Source organism: Plectropomus leopardus, chromosome 7 (assembly GCF_026936395.1).
Source record: "Plectropomus leopardus strain MGB_pleo_1.0 chromosome 7, ASM2693639v1, whole genome shotgun sequence".
Classification (NCBI taxonomy): Eukaryota; Metazoa; Chordata; class Actinopteri; order Perciformes; family Serranidae; genus Plectropomus; species Plectropomus leopardus.
In genome coordinates, this window is record NC_142182.1 from 8,169,219 (window position 1) to 8,190,864 (window position 21,646).

Below are 21,646 nucleotides of genomic sequence, written 5' to 3' on the forward strand. Positions count from 1 at the left end.
TTTTTCATAGATGTATTTTCTTATATTTTAATATTTCCTGATCTATTTTTTCTTTTAAATGTTTTATATGTTGTATTTTATATTGTTTAAACTGTCGTTTTAGCACTAGAAATTTGATCAATGCAATCCTATTGTTCAGTGGTGAACCTTAGGAGCTACATAACCAGTCCTGCTTCTGCCCCTCCTTAGCATCTTGTCCAAATCCATTTTATATGATTTTTATTAGAAAATCAATCAAACAAAACAATCTGTTATTACCTCCTCGAGGATCCTTCTCTAGAAAATTTTGATGAGCAAGCTTTTTTAAATGCTTTTTGTTTTTTACTTTGGTAACTTAAATACCCTTAAAAAGATTTTTTCCCAAGTGAATTATGAATTAAACATGGATCCATATTATCCTCTTTAAGGCGCGCCCTTATTTTGAAATTCTGTGTCACCATGAGACAGCGTCCGGCGGATGATGGCGAGAAGCGACAGAAAGATGTTGAGGATAAAGCTTTTTACTCGGGAATAAATCATCAGTGTGGAAATGTTTTGTTTTCGGAGAAACTGCGAGTCAACAGACAGCACACGTCATACGTAAACAAAAGCTGTATTCAGGAAATAGGATGTACCTGCTGGGCCACTTCACAGACTTCTTGCTAATATTACCTTAGCAATGTTGACTGAAAAAAACGTGCATGTAAGACTGAAAGTCATCCGTGCTGTTCTGTCAGGAGATACAGGGACTTAATCCAGCGGCAAGTAAGTCAAAGCATAAATAATAAAGTGGTAAAGTTAGGAGTAGAGGCAAACTCCGCTAGCCGCTAGGCTAATTTGTGCAATGTAAAATGCCATAGGCTTATGCTAACGTCATTAGCATGTTGTATATGTGGGCGTAATGTGACCTACCAAAGACAGTTGTTTTGCCTGTTATGCTTGATAGTTATTATTGAGTTTTATATTTTATCGAAAAGCTGTTGTTAATCCACGTTTTGAGGATGTTGAGAGAAGTCTGTAGTCATGCCAGACAGCCCTGAAAGGGGTTGCAGCTTATCCTGTAACCGCCTGTTAAATAAGCACATAGTATTGGCTCATATCGGTCGCAGGCCCCTAAATCAAATCGAATCGAAAACGTATCGTGGTAGACTTTGCGTTATCGGCAAATATCATATTGTTGTCCAAAGTATCGGTATAATATTGTATTGTGATTCAACCAGTGATTTACACCCTTAGTTAACAGTGGTGGAATGTAACTAAGTACAATTATAAGTGCTGTTTGAATGGAATGACAGTTTATTAGATGTGGGGATAAAAATAGTCATAAAATTAAATAATTTAAAAATAGGCCAATTTGGTGATTTCTTGTCAGACAAACCTTTGAGATAGAATCAAGATTATTAGAGGTTATATAAATGTCTCCACTGCTTGTCAAATTCATTAGTTTGGGGGGAAAAGTCCCGTTACTTCCAGCACTTCTGAAAGTAGGTAACTGGAGCTGTGGAGAAAAGTCCCTCAAACCACACTGAAATGATTTCAGCGATCACAGGATGAAAAGCAAAAGTAAAATCTAGTCATGCACACTTTATACTTAGAGGGAAATAGAAACTGAATGAGGTCAGAGGAGTCACATCAAGTCAGGCCGGGTGTGATCATTGATGATCATCCGTCTTTGAATCATCAGAAGATGAACGCTTGATGACCAGTGTTTACAGTGAAAGCCAATATCTGCCTGATTCCTATAACTGCTGAATCAGTCCGAGCTCACCATGTTGTTGTTTTCTCTTTCAGCTACCCCCAGCTGAGCTCAGTGAGGGTGAAAGAGCTGTGTGAGCTGCTCAGCTACTGGAATGGAGCCAGCTTCATCTGCAAGAGCCAGGTTGGACACTGTGTCATATAAACTGGCTCACATGTTAGACAAAAGGAGGGAGAATACACAAACAAGGGCAGAGGTCAATTATGAAACTATTTATCAAATGATTTCATTTAGAAAACAAATTATGAGAACGATCAGTAATGTCAGTGGTGTATGCAAGTGCCAGGGTAAGTGGAAAATAGCGTATGAAGATGTTGAATGCCAAAGATAAAACAAAGCAACCATGTGGGAGTGGAGAGAGCTGTAAGAGAGCGTGGCGGACTAAACAGGGCAACTTTTAAGGCTCGCTAGCTCACAAACAACCTGCACTGCCAGCCCACTACCTCAGAGCGAAGGAGAAACCCAAGCAGGCAAAGCAGAAACACAGGAGAGGGTCATCACACTTGTATAAACTGAGAAAAAGTTAAGATGTTAATCATCACCCCTGATTTTTCAGCACTGTTACCATGCAGTTATTGTTTTATCAGACAACTTGTGTTCTTCACTCTCTTGCTGTGTTTTCAGATTGAGCGATTTATCAGGATGGGTGTTCCTCCAAGCCTGCGAGGGAGAGTATGGAAGTGTCTTCTCACCATTGACAGCCTCAAAGAAACCAGTGATTTCAACTATCAGGTAAAGTGTGACATGCAATGGAACAGACTGCTTGTGTTATCCTAATATAAATAATCTTGCAAACTGATTTGATTTGATTTATTTAGTACATATTAAAAAAAACAGCAATTTTATACATTTCAATAAAAGGAGGCATGCAGGGGAAACAAGTGAGGTTCCCCATGAAACTATCAATCAGTGCATACAGTCTCTTATCATTGATAAGAAAAAAAAGTTATAAAATTGTTTAAAAATATATATACATATAGGCCATAATAAAAAAAATCAGCTTCTAATGTATGCAAGTTGACATTCCCTCTACGGTTTGCTTTTGAGCTGAAACAGTTAGTCAATTAATCAATGTCACAAAGTGAATTAGCAAATAATTTGAGGATCAAATATTTGCTTCAGCAATTTGTCAAAACAAAAAAAAACCAATATGACAATTTCAGATTCTCTGATGTGAAGAATTACTGCTTATCAGAGAGGTGCTGGGCTGTTTTAGAATATGAGATGTCCCTGCCAATCTACCACAGTGATTAAAGCAGAGCTGTAGACTGTTTAAAAGTAGTCACTTTGTTTAAAATAACTTTTATTAAATAAATTAAATCAGCAGTGAGACCACTTGTATTCTGATTTACAATTTTATCCTTCCCATAAATGCTACACGAAGCATTGGCCGGCAGATGTCCCCATTTTGCCTCATTGTGTCAGAAAGCTTAATTTTCACCATCGCTACCCATAAAAATACTTTTATTGTAGTTAAACAGGCTGGCTCTGCATGTTTTGCTGCCTGAACAATCCTGGTCATTCAGTAGCAGCAGAAATGTCACTAATTGATTTTTAATAGTGAAATGTGTCGGGCTTTCGCCAACAGAAGTGTTTGTTAGAGGTGCGAGGGCCCCTGGTGGATTTGGGAGTCAGTGAGTATGGCATCCTGTCGGCGATCACCACACTCAGCGAAACCCAGAATGATCTGGGTTTGAATAATCAGCAGCCCTCCAGCTGCCCCGAGCGCAGATACTCTGTGGACGACATCACACTCTTCAGACAAATCGCCCTCGACCTACGTGAGTTCACAGGGGGGAATTAAGTTGTATAGGACTAAAGTGTGTGTACTTTGAAAGTTTTGTGTTGAGAACATGGTCTCAGTTTTTTAAAGGGAGGATGTTTTGGCGATTGAGAACAAGCAGATTTTAGATCTATTGTCAGGGAGGAAAAGTAGAGGCATACGTTGGACTAATTTGATCTGTTCCACAGAACGTTCCTTCCCGACGCACCGCTCTCTGATGGGGGAGAGCCCAGAAGCCATTGAGGGTCAGGCGAAACTCTTCAGGATTCTCATCGCTTATGCTAAATACAGCCCAAAGGTTGGATACAGCCAAGGTAATGAGTGGTAAAATCATATGACTTTGCTATATTTATTTAAATAACACATTTGGAATCCTAAGAGCAGTCTTAAACCAGTATAAAATGCCGCTCTCTTTGCCTCCCAGCAAATAACATTTAAGTGATTATAATCAGGCAGTTGGTTCTGTTTCAAACGCCCATTGAGAGGATGTTTATGCAAATCATTATTTTCCACATTCTTCAGTAATTTAATGAAGATATCTGCAGTACACACTGTGAACACTTGATGGAAGCAGAGGCCTATTAATCTAAAGAGTAACCGCCTTATGTTTTTCTTTGGTCATAAATTCTGAGTGAGCTACAAAACACATCTTTTTCACATTATTAATTACACATAATATCAACAATAATATTTTTCATTTATTATTTATAATAAGCCAATGTTCTAATTGATATGTGTACATATATAAGACACATTTGAATGTAGTTTAAATATTCAGTAAAGGTTGATATTGGATGAAAAAAATTTGCAGTACACAATGTGGACACTGGATGGAAGCAGACGATTATTAATACAAAGAGGTACAACTTCATGTTCTTCTCTGCTCAGGAAGTCTGAGTCAGATGAAAAATGTATTCCACATTATTAATTACACATAATAGTAATAATAATATTTTTGGATTATTATGTATAAGAAACCCATGTATTTATATATCATTTATTTATTTAAAAATATTTATTAAAGGTGAAAATGGGATGAAAAAAACAAAAACGCCAATCTGGGTGAAAATCAGATTGCAAAAACATAATTTATGTTTTTATTTTTATTTTTTTCAGTAGCTCTGGATTATCAGCAGCTCTCTTTAATTATTATGTTAAGATCAGAAACTTGTACAAAGCGGTTCTCGCCATTCTTGAGAGGCTGCAAAACCTGAACAAAAAAGATCTTAAACCTGAAGTCTTGAATCCCTATATATTTGATATATTTTCCAAAGGACTGCACATTCATTTTTTAGTTTTTGCAATTTTATTGCTTTACTTTTTGTTTCTAGAAAATAGTGTGTCCATTGTGATAGCATGGCATAGCAGTAAGTGGAAAAATCTAATGAAACTTTCCTTCTATTCTTGATTAATATTTTATTCATGGTTTACATTTCCCACTCTCCAGTGATACCTCTCCGCATTACACTTTGACCTGCCATGTATGGAAACATTAACCACTGCATCTTTCCTTTCCTTATGGCGAGATCAGATATGCATATTTTGCTATACAAAGCATGCTGAGGTTATGCTCTGCCATCTTGCTTAGTCATGTACTTTACTGCTCCTTCTAATGAAGTATTTTTGTCACGTCAGCCATTTCAGAAACATGTTTGGACCTGCTTCTTAAATGTTTATAATGTAGTGTATCAAACACCCATACCTGATACTGTAGGTAATGCAGTTTTAATTTTGGAAAAATTCTGTGCGTGTGTCTCACAGGGATGTCCTACATAGCTGCAGTGCTGCTGATGCAACTGGGAGAGGAGGAGGCGTTTTGGGCTCTGACAGCCTTGTTGGATAAACCCAAATATTTGGCCGAAGTGTTTGACCTCAGCCTCACCAGGTAAAAATGGGCTAAAAGTAAATAATAAATAAAGATACATACAGTACATGTAAATAATACTGAACTGTGAACAATAACTCTAAAGTGATTATACAGATGATTTAAAATGTACCACAAACTACTGGATGTAATGAACTTTTAAAATAACAAAATTTCTTTAAAACAATAATAAAGGGAAATCAGGAAAAAGGTAAATTTCTGTTTTTACATTTTTATGGTGCTTTGTGATGCAGTGTATCATCAAAACATTACCAAGTCTGATCCACACTCAAAGTGGCATTTTCTATTGTTTGTTTGTTTTGTGCAAAGAAAGATTACTTTTTTTGTTACATATAAAATAGGAAGAAAGCTGTTGGAAAGAGTAAAGCCAACTATGTACAAACAGCAGGGCACTTGTAGCAACATAACTTTTGCATGGGGCTCAATAGAAGAAACCTAATTTCAATCCGTTATACAGGTTTGACAAACAACACTTCTGTGGTGTAATTTGTGTATGGCCATATGATGTTGATATATGTATATATATATATTTAAAATTCCAACTACTCACTTTTTGCAGTTGCACCTGAAAAATATATCTGCTAAAATTGTTCCGAAACATTTTTTTAATGTGATTCCCAAACTCTGTTGCTGTTTTCTTGAAATTCTTGATTCAGTAAACTAAAAACAATTATCGTTGGTCTTCTCAGGGTCCAGCATCAGGTGAAGGTGTTTGACCAGTTCCTGAAACACAGGAAGCCACAGCTCTCTCAACACTTGGTGAGTGTTTTTGGATTTTTACTTCAGGTCAGATTTTCTCTCACTTGGGTTTTACTGATGACACACTTCATTTCACTGTAAAGTGACAAGCTGAGTAGGAAATGTTTCAAGTATGAATCCTATCATGTATTTATGCTCAGACATTGAAAACTGGGAAGGAAAATAGTATCTGATTGTACTGAATTTTTGTGAGTTGACTGAGAGGGAAAGGACACTAAAAACACAAAGACAAGAAGTATCTTAAGTGTGTGTGTGTGTGTGTGTGTGTGTGTGTGTGTGTGTGTGTGTGTGTGTGTGTGTGCGCGCGCGCGCGCGCGCACGCGCATGTCAGTATGTGAGTGTTTGCAGAATTTGTTTTTTAGGCCAGATATGGCCAGGTGTTGAGTAGTTCCTCCCATCTGCGAGGAAGAGGTCGCTGTAATGTATCCATCAGCAGCTGGGCCTCTCCTGTCATTCACTACATTAGGCTCTAGGCTCGTCATGTTCAGCAGCATGGGGGGTTGCAGCCTACAGCTGTGTAATTTCCGTCCCCTGCCTCTACTGTTATTTAACTATTTTTACTAACTTCAAATAGCCCCCAGCTCTCCCACCTTCCTCCCAAATGACCTCCATGCCAAATTTAAGCCTCCCAGGGCTTGATATCTTGATATGGGATGGATTGCATTGGAATTTTGTACAAACATTCATTGTTTCCAGAGGATGAATCATACTGACTTTGGTGATCCCCCAACTTTTCTCATAGCGCACCATGAGGTTTATATTTCTAGTTCTCAGCAAAACATCTCAACAGCTAATAAATAAGTTTCCATAGAATTTGGTAGAGATATTCATGTCCACTTTTGAAAGAATTGTAATACATTTGGTGGTTTCTTAACCTTTCACTTTTTAATTTGTCCAAAAATCTTCTATATGGCTAAATGCCTGCAAAATTGACATTACCATCAGCTTCAGCTGTGTCAAATTGCCAAATCATGCTTTACTATGATGACTTGTGAGAAAAATTATACCTAATAAATATAACAATTGTTATTAGGGCTGCAAAATATGCAAAAGAAATCCTATTGTGATTATTTTGACAGACAGGGCATTGCGATATAAGTTGCAATTTAAGTAGGAATAGTACATTTTATATTTCTTTTTTCGAAAAAAAAGAAAACGATGTGATTTTTGATGGCATCTGTAGTAAACAAAAATGCTCCATTTTGTCTGGAATGTGCTTTGTAGGCTGGAGCGTTTCTGTAGCTCAACAGTGTTTAGTTTTTTAATGGTATCAAAAATGCAAGAAAAGGAGCGCTTCCTGGCTTTAAAGTCAGTCTGTTCGAGGTTCTCTTTTTCGTAGGGATGCACCGAGACTTGAAAAATCAAAAGAAAACTCCAAGATATTCTCTTTAAAAGGTTGTTTTAACATTTTAAAGACTGTGCCTTGGAGTTTTCTTTTGATTTTTTAAAAATGTATAATGGTATGTTGTGACAAATTTTACCTTTATTAAAAAAATGTAGCTCCTGGAATTTGAATATTGCACTTGATAATATTGTGAGTTTGATAATATTCTGATTAATTGCTCCACCCTTATTGTCTTTGAAAGCATGTTAGCATGTTTATGTGGACATTTAACTCAAACTCTACTGCGCCGAAGTACAGTCTCATAGAGCTGTTTGCATGACCGTTGACTCTGAAGGCAGCAGTATGCTTCATCAGTTGCCTGGGTCCAGACCTTTGAATCCGCCCTCTCAACTGAGTTTGAGTTGACTGATTCTGAGGATGGAAACTGTGTCACAAGTTGACAGTTCTTTCTGATAACATGCAACTTCATCTGTGCTTGTCACATGGTCAAACAGCTTCAGAAACTGTCCTTAGTCCCTTTTGAAAATAGTGAGCCTTCCTCTGAGTGTTCCTCTTAGCCATGTTACAGTTGCAGTTTAGTTCTCCACTGTTCAGAATCACTTCTACCATTTGTGCTGCTCAAGTGTCTTTGAAGAGATTGTTATACTTCACGTCGACTCAGCAAGTCTGGGAGGAAAGCTGCCCTTTTGAAGCCAACACACATACACACACACAGCACAGGGGCTTATAGTAGACACAATAGTTACCCGCCCTTACAGAAAAAATCTATTACACATCAGTGGTCAGCGTTTCCTTTGTAATAGAGCTGTTGAGTAAAGTAAAGTAATTTTGTACTTGGGCTGTACCCACCAGACCCGAGCAAACAGCGACTGAATGCATTGTTAGTGCCACACATTAAGGGCCCATAATATTATAGTCTTTTTTGTGAGACACATGTCCACAATTTCAATGATTAACTTAACAAGACATGTCCTGCAAATTACAAAAACAGTATTACTATAAAAAATCAATAAGGTGTATTGGGGCAGGGGTGGGATTATTAGGTATTATTGAAAAAACAAGGGGAAATGTAAGTAAAACTAAAATTCTAGTAATTACATATTCAAAAAAGAAAACAAAAAAGAATTTACAGAAAAAAATGACAAAAAAATTAAATTTACCTCTTGTCTTAACATTGTTTTCTTCGATTTTAATTTCTGTTCTTTTTGTTTATTTTTAGGTAATTTTCTTGTAACCTTTTACTGATTTCTTGCTCATTTTTTGAGCAATTTCTTGTTAAGTTTCTCATTACCTTATTGTGTTTTTGAAAGAAATCTAACCAATGTGCTTAGGTTTCAAGGGTTAGGAAATTCATTCAACAATGTCTCCACATCAACTAAACTGCATATGTCTTGGAAGGGTGTTTCAGTGAGGAGCTCAGTAAAGGAGTAAAGTTGACAGAAACTGGCAGAGAAGCAAGTCTTCAATCCATTTGCTTCTGCCAAATCACCCCCCCACTGTTTTCCCATCCTCCCTGCAGGAGTCAGTAGGAGTCCTATCAGTCCATTTTGCGATGCCATGGTTCCTCACTCTCTTCACTTCCCTGCCCTGCTGGGACTCTGTGCTGGCTGTCTGGGATCTCATCATTCTACACGGTATGTATTCACACATGCACAAATGTACAAGCAAGCTGATGAAACAGACTGACATTATTGTAGATTTATCATTTGCTCACATTCACTCAGTGGGAAAGGGGGAATAAATTAGCTTTAATCTGTAGTCTTAAATGCCCAAGAAAATAATTATCTCTTTACTCCGACTTTTTTTTTTAAATTAATGTGTGCATAATTCAGTTTGATCCAGTGCCAGGGAAAAGATAAGTGCGTAAATTAGAGTGGTTAAAAGGAATACTTCACCCACAAAAAAACTATTTGTCGAAGTCAACTTAATTGTTAATTCTGCCATATGTAGAGGACACAGTTCATCAAGGTTATGCTCACTTTTCACTGTTGAGGCATGCAAGGTAAAAAAAGGTTTTGTTTATGAATTCTGTGTTATATAATGTGAGTAATGGATATGCAAATGGTCATGTTTCGGGTGAATGGGCGCCTGGTGGCTCAGTGGATAGAGCAGCGCCCCACATACAGAGGTTGTATCCTCGCCACAGCGGCTGCGGGTTCGATTCCGGCCTTGACCCTTTGCTGCATGTCGCCCTCTCTCTCTCCCCCTTTCAAGCTTAAACTGTCCTGTCCATTAAAGACAATGAACCCCCCCCCCAAAAAAATGTTTTGGGTGAGGTATTCCTTTAATTGGTCGGTATGTCACATGTAATTATTTTTTTCAATCCTATATCCTTCACACCGACTTTGTATTGAAAAAGTGTTTTGTGTATACAGTAATCATTTCTGGAAATCTTTCTGTCTCTCCTCAGGCCTGTCAGCTGTGTTTCGCACTGCTTTGACCATCATGGAGCTCCTGGAGCCTCAACTGATGGACCTGAGTGATGAGGGAGCAGTGTTACCCCTGCTGTTGAGAGTGCCTGTTGATGTGTGAGTAAAATTAAGTTTAACATCAAAAAAGCATCATTAATGAACACTGCCTGGTCTGTAGACAAACTGTTGTTTCTGTGCTTGCAAACAGAAATTATCTAACATAAAATATATAAATATACATCTCAGTGACTTATGAAATCTTTTGGTTTTATTCTTCCAAATGTGGGCAGTTTGAATCTGTCTATAATCTACATTTTGTTTAGCACAAAACACCATGAGACATGTTGTCTGAGACCTGCATCCATGAATATTGTCCCGGACCACCCTCGTGAAAGTATTGAAAGCGATGGTTCTTTCTGAAGAATGTGCAGCACAGTTCTCAGTGCTGAGAGTTTTAGACCCGGTCTTAAATAAAACCCCAGGCAGCTCATGAATATCAATCAGCTCATCAGCACTGGACATATTTTGACACCAAGCATTCCAGAAAACGCAGAATGTCATTGTTTTGCCGTGGTTGTCTTTGTACATGTTTGGATTAAACATCCTTTATGCTAAATTAGTTTCTTCAATGGCAGCCCACGCTGCTTTCAGTGGAACCCCTCTGTCCGTCTCTCACTACATTGAATATAAACGTCACATGCAGACGGGCATGTTTTGTTGACATGGAGCTGTAGTTATGGCAACTCAGCAGGGTCACTAGGTTTGTGTATACAGCCAGTGTGTTTGTGACGGACTGGTGCACAGTTATCCAGTTTATCATATTTGTTTTAATAGATAAGCTCCCTTTCAACTACTTAAATTTCACAGTCGTATGTGCTTGTGATTGCAGAATAGGCCCCACTGTTTGGGCCTAAGTTTGTTTACTTTGGACAAAGATCTGTTCAGGAGACTCTGGATAAATGAAGGCCATACAGCCAAGTGGTTTCCATGAAGGTAGCTGTGTCACAGGCCGTGATAAAGCACTTTATCATGAGCCAGAGGGGGGTGAAGGCGTACTAGGTACGCACCAATGACTTGCAAAGTGGATTATGAAGGACAAATCTTTGGGATTATTGTGGGAAACAGCTAAACGAATGTTTAACTGGCCGTCTGATTAGTCTTTTAATGCTTTACTTGCAACATTTTATTGCTCGTTTTCATAACCACTAAATAGCACAGACAGGCTCCAATAATAACTTATGTTTTCTGCACTACAACGAAAGAAACAGGACATTCTGATCCATGTGTGAACCTCTTCTTCTGTTTGTATATGCATGCATCAAGGGCAGCAGTGACAGTCCCGTTTTGTTCGAGCTCTGGTGTTCAGTGGGCAGCCTGCCACCATGTCACATTGAGAAGTCCTTGTTGCCTGCTTGGCATCGTTACGAAAGCCTGGTCAGAAGTCAACACTAAGTGGTCCGACTGTCTCCCAGGGCAGGATCCTCTTACGCTGGGAAGATACTGTTGAAGAAATAGGGGAAGGGAGTGAGTGTGTTAAAGAGCGAAAGGAAGATGAATGCAGGGTCAGAGAGAGAGAGAGAGAAGATACACTAATTGGGGAGGAGGAGGGGGGCAGAAAGAGAGAGAGAAATTAAGGAGAAGAGCAAGGCAAGATCTTCAGCCTCTCTTAATTTTCCTAAGGATCTCAGCTCTTTAAGTCTCTGTGAATGGCATAAATAGGAGTTGTCATGCACCAATAAAGCCCATTCTGATTAATGGTTGGTTGAAAGGCTCATCCATCTCATGTGTCTGTCTGTCTACACCGGGCTGTCAGTCAGCTGTCACCTCAGTCATAGGCTGCAACAATGACTCCCAGCACACCCTACGTCACCAAAGAGCAGATTCACACTCTATGAAGGAAAAACACTTTGCTTGTATTTCTTTATCCTTATCCTCATTTAAACGTTTGGTTTCGGTATAGATAAGTTGAGCAGCACTTTTTCTTCTCTCCCCCACTAGTCAGTATTTGTACCAGCTCTGCTCTCCCAGTCTGTTTTTAGCCATCCTTTTGGTGTGGCTCCATGGATGACAATGTCCACCTGTGGGTCTGTCTAACATTTTGGTCCAGACTGAAATATCTCAAGACTTACTGGATGGATTACCATTCAGTTTGTATCGGGTATTCACAGCCTACTAGAAAAATATAATCAATTGTTTCTTCATGATTGAAGTTAAGTGGGCAGACTAAAAACATTATCTTATAAGATAATAGAGGTGTTGGCGAAGTTTTCCTTTGGGAGCGTAATTTGCAGTTAAAAAAAGTTAAGATATTGCAGTGATATTGTGTATCATGACCAAAATATTGTGATAATATTGTATCATCAGGCCTGATTCCAACCCCTGTGTCCCTGTCAGAATGAGTTGTAATCACTTTGGGAACTTTTGAGTGGGAAAGTTTGCCAATTTTCAACTAGCTCTGTGTCACTGCATTGTGGGCAGTGTGGAGGAAAGCCAGACACTGTTCATCTGCACACACTGCCCAGACAGTGGTGACACTGAGCTGGTTTGAAATTTGCAAAGTATCCCTTTAATTTTTATTCATTGTGCTGTTATCAGGAACATCAAATGTGTAGTCTGCGTGAGCTATTGATTAGTCACAAATTAATATTTGTTAGTCCTGTCATCTGGCTTGAACACAGTGTTTGTGTTTGTGGTGAATCTAATTATTTATCACAGTAAATTATAGCACTATACATTTTTCATCATTGCTCTCCATACAGCCTAAAACATCCACTGTTGCACAGCTGACTTACTTTCCTCTCTTTCAGCACCTATATTTCATTGTTCCTCCTCCAGTGTCCATATCTCCTGTGCCCAGTCCTGCTGGCCTGTTTCCCCCTTCCCACTCACTGCCTATGCACACTGTTTTTCCAAATGCCCTCCACCGGTCCTATCTCTTTCTCTTTTGTTTGCCCCCTCCTTCACAGTAGTCAATTCCCATAAACCTCCCCTGGGCTGTCCCTCCTCCCCCATGTTCTCATTTACTTTTCGGCACCCCCTCTCCTCCTAGATGCCTCTTTTCATTCAATCATTTATCCTCATTGACACAGTGACACCCTCGTTCAGCCTGAGGGGTCCACACATCATTTGTTTACTTCACACTGACAAGGCTGTCTTCAATAAAGTCTCTGCTTAACTTTCTTCCCTTCTCTTTTCTACATTTTAAAATTCCCAAATGCATTTAGACCGAGGATCACTCCGTGGGTCTCGCTTGTGTTCTTTCTTCTTTTGACATGATATGCATTTCAATGATGAGCGAACTAATTCTTTTCACAATATTAGCTCTTTTGAGTGTGACATAAAATTGTTTTGATCCTTTTGAGTTTTGATACTTTTTGCAAAAAAAGGTGTCGGTTTCTCTGTGACACTCCGTTATGGTACATGCACGTTTAACAGCCAGTGCTGCCAGCGCCTCAAAACTCCTCTCCAGTGCATTACCAGTCATCAAGTTACCTCAATCAGATGATGATCTTTTGTTCTTTGTTTTAGACTATTTTTGGGGCCTTTTGCCTTTAATCAAGAAGACAATTTTAGCATGAAAGGGGGAGAGAATGACTTGCAACAAAAGGCCAAGGTTGGAATCAAACCTCCGGCCGCTGCAGCAAGGACATAGTCTTTGTACATGGGGCGTCCGCTCTACTGGGTGCGCTACTGGGTGCCTCTGATCTGTTGTTCTTTGAGGAACAAGTAGCAGATGTTCCACTTACTCCCACTGCCTTTTTCTTTATATTTCATGGCTGATCTCTTTCCGTTGCTTGTCGTTATCAATTTGTTGTTTTAATTCTAAAATCCAAATTTTAGACAAAAGAGCTTTTAGAATATTTTATATTCCTTAAGTTAAGCTACTTACAAACTGAATATACCTGTATGGAGGATGCAAGTCATATCTGTGAAAGTATACTGAGGTCAGTACAGTTTCTGGACACAGAAAAGTCAGATGATATCTAGAGTTGTTCAACTGTTGCCTGGATCTACAAATGAGTGATTTACTTAATGTAGCAGGCAATCATTAGTGAAATACTTGCTGGGATCTTTTTAAATGAGCTGAAAGGGTCTTATACACATCATTCATTCTTCTTTTCTTATGATCTCTCTATTTTCATTCTCTCCCAAGCACACTTTCTATTGCTTTCTAAAACCATTTATCTTTATATGAGGATGGATAGCTCAACCATGTAATCTATCTCAATTACATATCACTGTTTTATCACCTTCTCCCCTCCTCTGTCTCCGTCACCTCTTCCTCCATTATTCTCTCCTCACATTAATGTTGCATTATATTCACCTGCATGTCCACACCTTAATTAATAAGAGCCAGGGACAAATGATAGGTTCACAATTATTTATTTATGTTTGTAAACCACACCTAACATAAAACACAATGACAAACAAAACATTAGAATGTTCATAAGGGAAGAAAAATGTATACTCGTGTGTAATATCACAAACTGAGAGGGGGAGTGTTACTGAGAAAAATCATAGAATAAGAAAAACAGAGTATTTACATATCATATGCATAACCATACTGACATATTCATACACTCAAACATTCATCTGCATTCATGCTTGTATACTGTATGTACATACAGTGCACACTGTAAGAAATACTGGCCAAAATAACAAAGATGCACAAAGTATCAAGGTTATTTCTTTTGTTTTGAATTTATTAAAAATAACAGACCACTTTGTTGTTTATATATAATAACTCTTGCTCTGTCTTTTTGCCAGTATTATTTCATAAGATGTTACCTTTATTAAAGAATCACGCCACTCCTCAAAGAAAGGCCTTTCAGAGCTCTTCTATTATTTTAGGACTAATCTGAGCACTGAAACAATTGCCATGCATAGAATTTTGGATTTTACATTATTCAATTCGTCTGCCTGAGATCTGACACATATAAGCTAGGTCCTCGAGTTCTTGATAATAGTTCCCCATGACTATCATCCATGCTCTGTAGGGCCCAAGTCAGCTCTGCTCAAAACATTACACAGGATTCCCCTTCCCTAGCTTCTGTTTTATTCCTCCCATATGTAACCATGTCGCCCCAACTGTTTCATATTTTAAATCATTTTACAGTACAATTTTCAAGTCTGTTGTAAAGCAATAACCAGGCTGTCATATGAATATTGGAACCCTTTTTTCCTTGCTGTAACAATTACCCTGTTCAAATTGGCCATTAAAGGGATAGTTCACCCAAAAATTAAAATTCAGTCATTATCTACTCTACTGCTGAGTGAAAGTCGGGTGAAGTTTTACAGTCCACAAAATACTGCTGGAGTTTTATAGGGAGAAGGCATTGCACGCCAGTGATGTTTTTCAAAACAACTTGGGACAGCGGGGCTTTAGGACACTTGGATTACTTCGGACGAGTAGTATGGAGACATTTTGTGATTTTATAATGTATTTTTTTAACATTTCAATCCTGGTCACCATTTGCTGCAATTGTTTGGGAGATGAGTGCAACGCCTTTTCCCCGCAGTGTTTTGTGGACTATAAAACTTTACCGGACTCTCCATTGTTATGAGGGGGAGTAGATAATGACTGAATTTTCATCTTTGGGTGAACTATCCCTTTAGGATGAACCTTTGTATTGCCATATCAATGTAAGTGGTTTGGTGGTCCATGCTACCACCACCTCTGGTTGTAACCAAAATTCAGTTCCAGGTAGCACCGTCTCACTATCCTGTACACCCCATTGTCATCTGCAGAGCCCAGTACTCCGTGTTGGTCCCTGCCCTGTGGAATACTGAAGTCCAAGACTGGGAGCTTAAATGTATGAACAGTCTGGTGCTGGATGAGAGCCACCATGGACCCAAAGCAGGTACAACACATACACACACACACACACACACACACACACACACTACTCACACAGAGCAGTTGTTCTTAGGCAGGAGCTAATAATGCAGCGGGACGCAGGGGACCACTCAGCATACAGTCCCTTAAACTTTGGTTACTTATTCAGGCTACATCACTTAACCTTGGCGCACACGCTGATCCTGTTACACACATACACACACAAGTTTTGTTCTCTGGTCTTAATGTCAATGTGTCTGGTGGTTGGACTTTGGGGAAGACATCTCCAGCGTGTTCCTGAGAACACTGTGACAAAAAGAGGAAACAATCCCCCCTTGTTTACCTCTTTCCCTTAGTTCTTTTTCCTATGTGCTACGCCCTCTAATGGGATTCACTATTGGTTTACTCTTAGAGGGTCCACCCCAGCAGCCTGAGAGAGATCTCTACACTCACTGCCCAAGCAAGAAGTAGCAAGCAGGGGCGCCAAGTAGCTCAACTGGTAGAGCGGGCGCCCCATGTACAAAGGCTATTTCCTAAGTCCTGTTCAGCTCTCTGTTCACCATGATAATCTGGTGCAGTGCCCGCATCACTGCTGACACCGCGCTAAACTGCCTGTCCAATTCACACTTCATTTTACCTTCTTGTGAACAAGATCCCAAGATAAGTTCGCTTGAGACAGTGACTCACTTTAAACCTAGAGGGGGGAATCCAAAGTTTTCTGGCAGAGAGTCCTGGCCTTGTGCTTGCTTGTACATTTACATTTTCATACGTTTACATATCACCATATTTTTCTTGTACAATAGCTAATATCCCAACTCAAGGGGTTGTAAAACAGAAAAAATCACAAAGGCAAAAATAAATATTTCTGAAAAATAAATGGTCTCCCTAATTTAAAGAAGCTATCTTTCGCTCCTGGGAGGATTTTTTTTTCCATGCTTAAAAAAAAAACATCACATCACTCAGCTAGATTAAAAAGAGGGAATGGTTTTTGACATTTCCAAGATAATGATATATAGCCTATGTATTTTTTTAGTATCCTTTCATGTAAACTCTTCATTTTCATTTCATTCTTTTGCCATTTCACAAATGAGAGAGCAAAACAGTTTGTTCATCTGTCGGAACTGGAACTGGACATTTAAAAGCTTTACCTCATACTGCCCTATAAACAAAACACCAATTAGCAAAAAATGGGAAATAGTTCTCTGATTCTGGGCAAACAGCATCTAAATGGTTTCAAAGAGATTTTGTCTTATTTTATTCTGGCTCGACAACAATAGATGGGCCTTGAAGAAACAGCTTTTACTTTTAGGTGTGGCATCAGTTGACAGTCCCCAAAAGACAGTCAACTTCACCCTGCCCTGATGCCAGAGTTCATGTAACAGGCTGCTAGTGTGTGTATGTGTCCGTGCTGACTATAACTTGACAGATCAAAGGAGCTTTTACCTTTTGAAGGTTGTTCAGATATCAGCTCCTCAAGATCTGGAAACCCCTCACCACTGGAGTCTCATCTTCACAAAAGATTGGAATGCAGACCTGATTTTGTGTGTGTGTGTGTGTGTGTGTGTGTGTGTGTGTGTGTGTGTGTGTGTGTGTGTGTGTGTGTGTGTGTGTGTGTGTGTGTGTGTGTGTGTGTGTGTGTGTGTGTGTGTGTGTGTGTGGTTTTTTCATGACTGCAATTGTGCACATATGTTTATGTCTGTGCCTACTCCTTGACTGACTCTGAAAGGCAATAAGAATGACTCACATGTTGGTGGCTACAGGGCTGTGTTTGCAAATGCAGCCGGGAAGGCGAAAGAAAGAAGGGCAAGAAAAAGAAAAGAGTAAGTGTGTGTGTGTGTGTGTGAGAGAGAGAGAAGGAGAGAGAGAGAGACTGAAAGAATGAGTTGTGTAAGTGAGAGAGTATTTGCTAAAGGGGCAGAAGAATCCGAGAGTGCACGAGAGGTTTCCTTTCAGGGCAACTGGAAGCAACAAAAGCATGTTTTACAGGGGGAATAATCCATCACTCTGTGTTTGTGTATGTGTGCCCACCTGTGTGTGTGGTTGTATGTGAGTCAGGATGAGTCATCCTTATTTGCTGGCCTGTCAGACTGTCTGGCCCTCAAGGCAGCAGGGGAAACGAGCTGATTCATCCGCTGCCTCTCCGACACAATCAAACATTCCTGTATTTTCTCTCTCACACACACTTTCACTCACTCTCTCTGTCACTGACACCCACCACCGTCATGATGTTGTTACAAACATTGTGGCATGTGTTCCACACTCTAATAAACAGTTCAGGACCTTTACCCCTGAAGCCAAATTCATGTTGTTAACAGCTAATTGGAGGGTGCTTCTCTGTAAGAGCTGTTGCTGGAAAACATTATTGTTTGCGTGGCATCAAGAAATCCTCATGGATGAGTGGTCGTAAAGATAGAGGGTGCTGAACGCTGTAGAAAGATTAGGATTTATTCATGATTTCTAGCTCTAAGGTGAAAGTAAACTTTAACAAAACAGAAGAATTGAATAAGGCATCAATTTCTTTCCCTTGTTCACTGTTTATCAAATAATCTACACTAAATTACATTTATATGTCAGATGTGCAGTAGGGGTTAGCAGTATGGATGCATTGTGACAAAAATATTTTCCATACAGGGCTCAAACTTAACTTTTTTCATTGGTGTTCCAAACTGCCCTAAAATACAGTTTAAACTGTTCATGTAAATATTTGCCGTCCCAATTATAAAATTACTGTTTTTTTACAAAGACATAATTTCCGAAATTAAAAATGTTGGGTGGCATAAATTAAACACAATGAAAAGTACAAATTGGCTTACAATGTGTAAGAACATTTGTTACTCATACATAATCATTAATTCATTCTTATCACATGCATTCAGTTCTTAAATAGGCAGGTTATTTTTAATGTACTATCTGTAAACTTTTTCCACTGAATGTTTTACCTGTTAGGCCGCTGGTGACAAATAGCCTAAAATCCCTTCTTGCAGCTTTGTAAGTACCTGACAGCCACGACAGGTACACTGCTTTTAGATGTCACTGTCACGGTTCATTTTCCCCCTGTGTATGTGTCTATCAGTGTGTCACAGTGATTCGCTAGAGATTAATGTTATGGTTAAATTATAGTTGTTTTTTGTTGTTTGTTTTTTTAGCCTACCTTCCGTCCCGCAACCATCACAAAATATATTTATTATCTTTCGCGATCATTTGTTTGCCATCCCCTGGATGGCAGGATGCCCTTTAGTTTGAAAAATGTATCTACATATTTGAGATGGTGGTTCAAGTGGATAAAAAGGTTTCATGTGGTGTATTGTCCTTAGAAGAGGTGGTGTTGTGAATGGTGTTGTGAAGTTTCACTTGTGACAGTAGGGTTTTCTGGGGCCTGTCCAACAGCAGGCTGAGTCAGCAATAAAGAACAAAGTTGATGTGACTTCAGGTTATGCTGAGTCAGGTTTAGAAGCTCTGAAAGCAGGTAGATTTGTCCCTCTGTCCTTCCGTGGGATACTTTCCTATTGTATTCTTCTTGTTTTCCTGCCCCCACCTCCTCTTCCCCTTTCCCCTAATCTTAGCACTTTCCTCTCCTCGTCCTTCCCCTATCTTACATTATTCTCATTTTTATTCATCTTTCTTTTCACCCTTTCCTTCCCTCCATTGTTTCAGCTTCTCCTCCTCTCTTTCTTTACTTTGCCTCTCCTGCCCTTGTATCTATCCTTTTTTCTGTGACTCCGGGTGTAGTGGCAGATGCCAGAGTCCTGTTCTCCTCAGCAGGCTCCCATGATACCTACACCATTTGCTTCCTGTCCGCCTGCTGCTCAAGCCTTTGTGCAGTGACTCAGCATTCATTTTTTTTATTCAATGCCCCTATACAACCTCCTACAGCCAGTGCTGCTCTCATACTTCATGCACAACAGATTTTAACTTTATGATTTTTCATAGTTTGATCTGATCTTTATGGCAGTCCTGGCTTTGTAGGATGTGTACAGTGTCATTTACTCATGTATTTGATCGGCAGGATGACCAGTTGATTTAATAAGTTTCCTACCCTGAGGATCCACATTTCTCATTCATAAATAAAACACAATTAGAAAATGCTGAAATTAGTATTTACTAGTATATAGTGTTTTGCTTATTGTACTGCATGCCTGTGTTTCCTCAGTCTTCTCCCAGTGAACTCTATGTCCATCTGTTCTCTAAATCTCTCTGTTTTATCCCCTTGTTCACACCATTTTTTGACCTCGCTGTCCATCTGTTATTGGCTCCAGCACACTCACTGCAGTAGTTTATGTATATTAGTGTGTGTGTGTGTGTGTGTGTGTGTGTGTGTGTGTGTGTGTGTGTGTGTGTGTGTGTGTGTGTGTGTGTGTGTGTGTGTGTGTGCGTGCGTGTGTGTGTGCGTGTGCGTGTGCACGCGCTCTCCGCTTCCTTGGCTTATGATAAATGGATCCAGCACAGAATGCTTACTTAGTGACTCAGTGTCATGCATCTTTCATGATTTTGCTTTGTTTCAGATAAGCACAACAACAGAAGATATTTTCTTAAGGTTTGTTTCTTGCACAACTTGGATAAAGAGAAATGAGAACATGCGCTGAGGGAAAAGGGGTTTGAAAAAGGAGCGGATAGTCCATGTTGAAACAAGCAAGGTCAGGTTAAAAAGGAGGGTCAATAGAAATTGGCCAAGGTTCAGAGCTGGAGCGACCACACACACAAACAGATTACGAGAGAGTCGATGAAGGGTGTTTCAAGGGCCATAATGTGGTGTTTATTGCCTACAGAAGGTGTTCTCTTTGTAACACTACTGTTGGCACCCTAAGGGCTGGTGCAAGGGGTCATGGATTCAGGTCACAGGTGTCCAAATTGAGAGGTTCTTTAAAGTTCATTAAAGGCGATAAGGCTTCTGGTCCTTGCCAGGCTTGTCAGAGCGTCCTTAGAGCCTCTTAATAGATGGCCTCACCCTCAAACTAAAGTGTATTTTGGAACACAGAGAAGTGTTCAGTGAGGTAAAAGGCTATTTTGAGTTAGAACCGGAGCAGCACACCTAATATATTACATAATCTTTACATTGTAGATTTAATAATACTCAGGACCTTCAGAGCAGTAATCTGTGATTCTGCAATCTGATTAGACTAATATTAGATCAATTCAATTGCTCAGCCAACCTTGAACTGTTTCAGTAGATCTGTTCTATTGATCAGACAGTGGAAGTCACCTTGGATAAAATAAAGCTGATAGCATATTCAATGCTGTTTGTATCATGTAAGATGGACCTGTGTTTATATAACAGCAAATGTAGTAGTAACTGCAGACTTTGCATAGTGACAAATTAGGGTTGGTCCGGTTTAAACATTTTCAAATCGGTTTGATGTTAAACCAAACACCAGACCAGATTGGTATACTGAATTTTGCCATTAGGTGTTGCACTTTAATCAGCAGCCGCTCCTGAGTGGAGTGTAATGACAGTGTGTGCCAACAGCAAAGAAGCATCACTGGAGCACTGGAGCTCTCTGTCCACAACAAATCCATTACCTATGCACCCCTGTAACTTGAGATCAGATTGGAGACATAAACACTTTAAATATGGGTGAGGACATTACTTGCTATTTTTCATTTGTATTTAAAACAGAAAACACGTTTATGTTGTGATATTTATGGGAAATGACAAACAATATGGCCAACACCAAGCAGGTTGTTGTTAGTGATGGTCATTTGCGAGAAACTTTCAGCTCTCTAGCAATTTCCCAGCAGCCAGCTGCCACCTTTTTTTACTTTTTGTAGTGAAATAGGAATGCATTGTTTAGGTAATTACTCATTACAACTTCATGAATTAGTCATTCCTTTTCCATTGGGGTGCTTTCAAAGCAAGCGACAGGAGCAAGTGGAAACAGGGCATTTGACAACAGT

At 39.4% G+C, this 21,646-nt stretch overlaps 1 protein-coding gene across 2 annotated transcripts in view; it reads left to right on the top strand.

Moving 5' to 3' along the window:
• LOC121950580 (uncharacterized) overlaps positions 1-21,646 on the top strand; it is a 64,786-nt gene that overhangs the window by 965 nt on the left and 42,175 nt on the right. The window contains exons 1-10 of one of the 2 annotated variants that reach the window (XM_088079785.1): positions 479-744; positions 1,771-1,858; positions 2,360-2,467; positions 3,324-3,516; positions 3,707-3,832; positions 5,280-5,403; positions 6,093-6,162; positions 9,027-9,141; positions 9,918-10,035; positions 15,667-15,779. In XM_088079785.1, the coding sequence (XP_087935911.1) occupies positions 2,378-2,467; positions 3,324-3,516; positions 3,707-3,832; positions 5,280-5,403; positions 6,093-6,162; positions 9,027-9,141; positions 9,918-10,035; positions 15,667-15,779 (949 nt within the window). In that variant the 5' untranslated portion in view covers positions 479-744; positions 1,771-1,858; positions 2,360-2,377. Of the gene's footprint in view, positions 1-478; positions 745-1,770; positions 1,859-2,359; positions 2,468-3,323; positions 3,517-3,706; positions 3,833-5,279; positions 5,404-6,092; positions 6,163-9,026; positions 9,142-9,917; positions 10,036-15,666; positions 15,780-21,646 lie in introns of those variants that run through there. The other variant, XM_042496620.2, reaches the window with a different exon arrangement.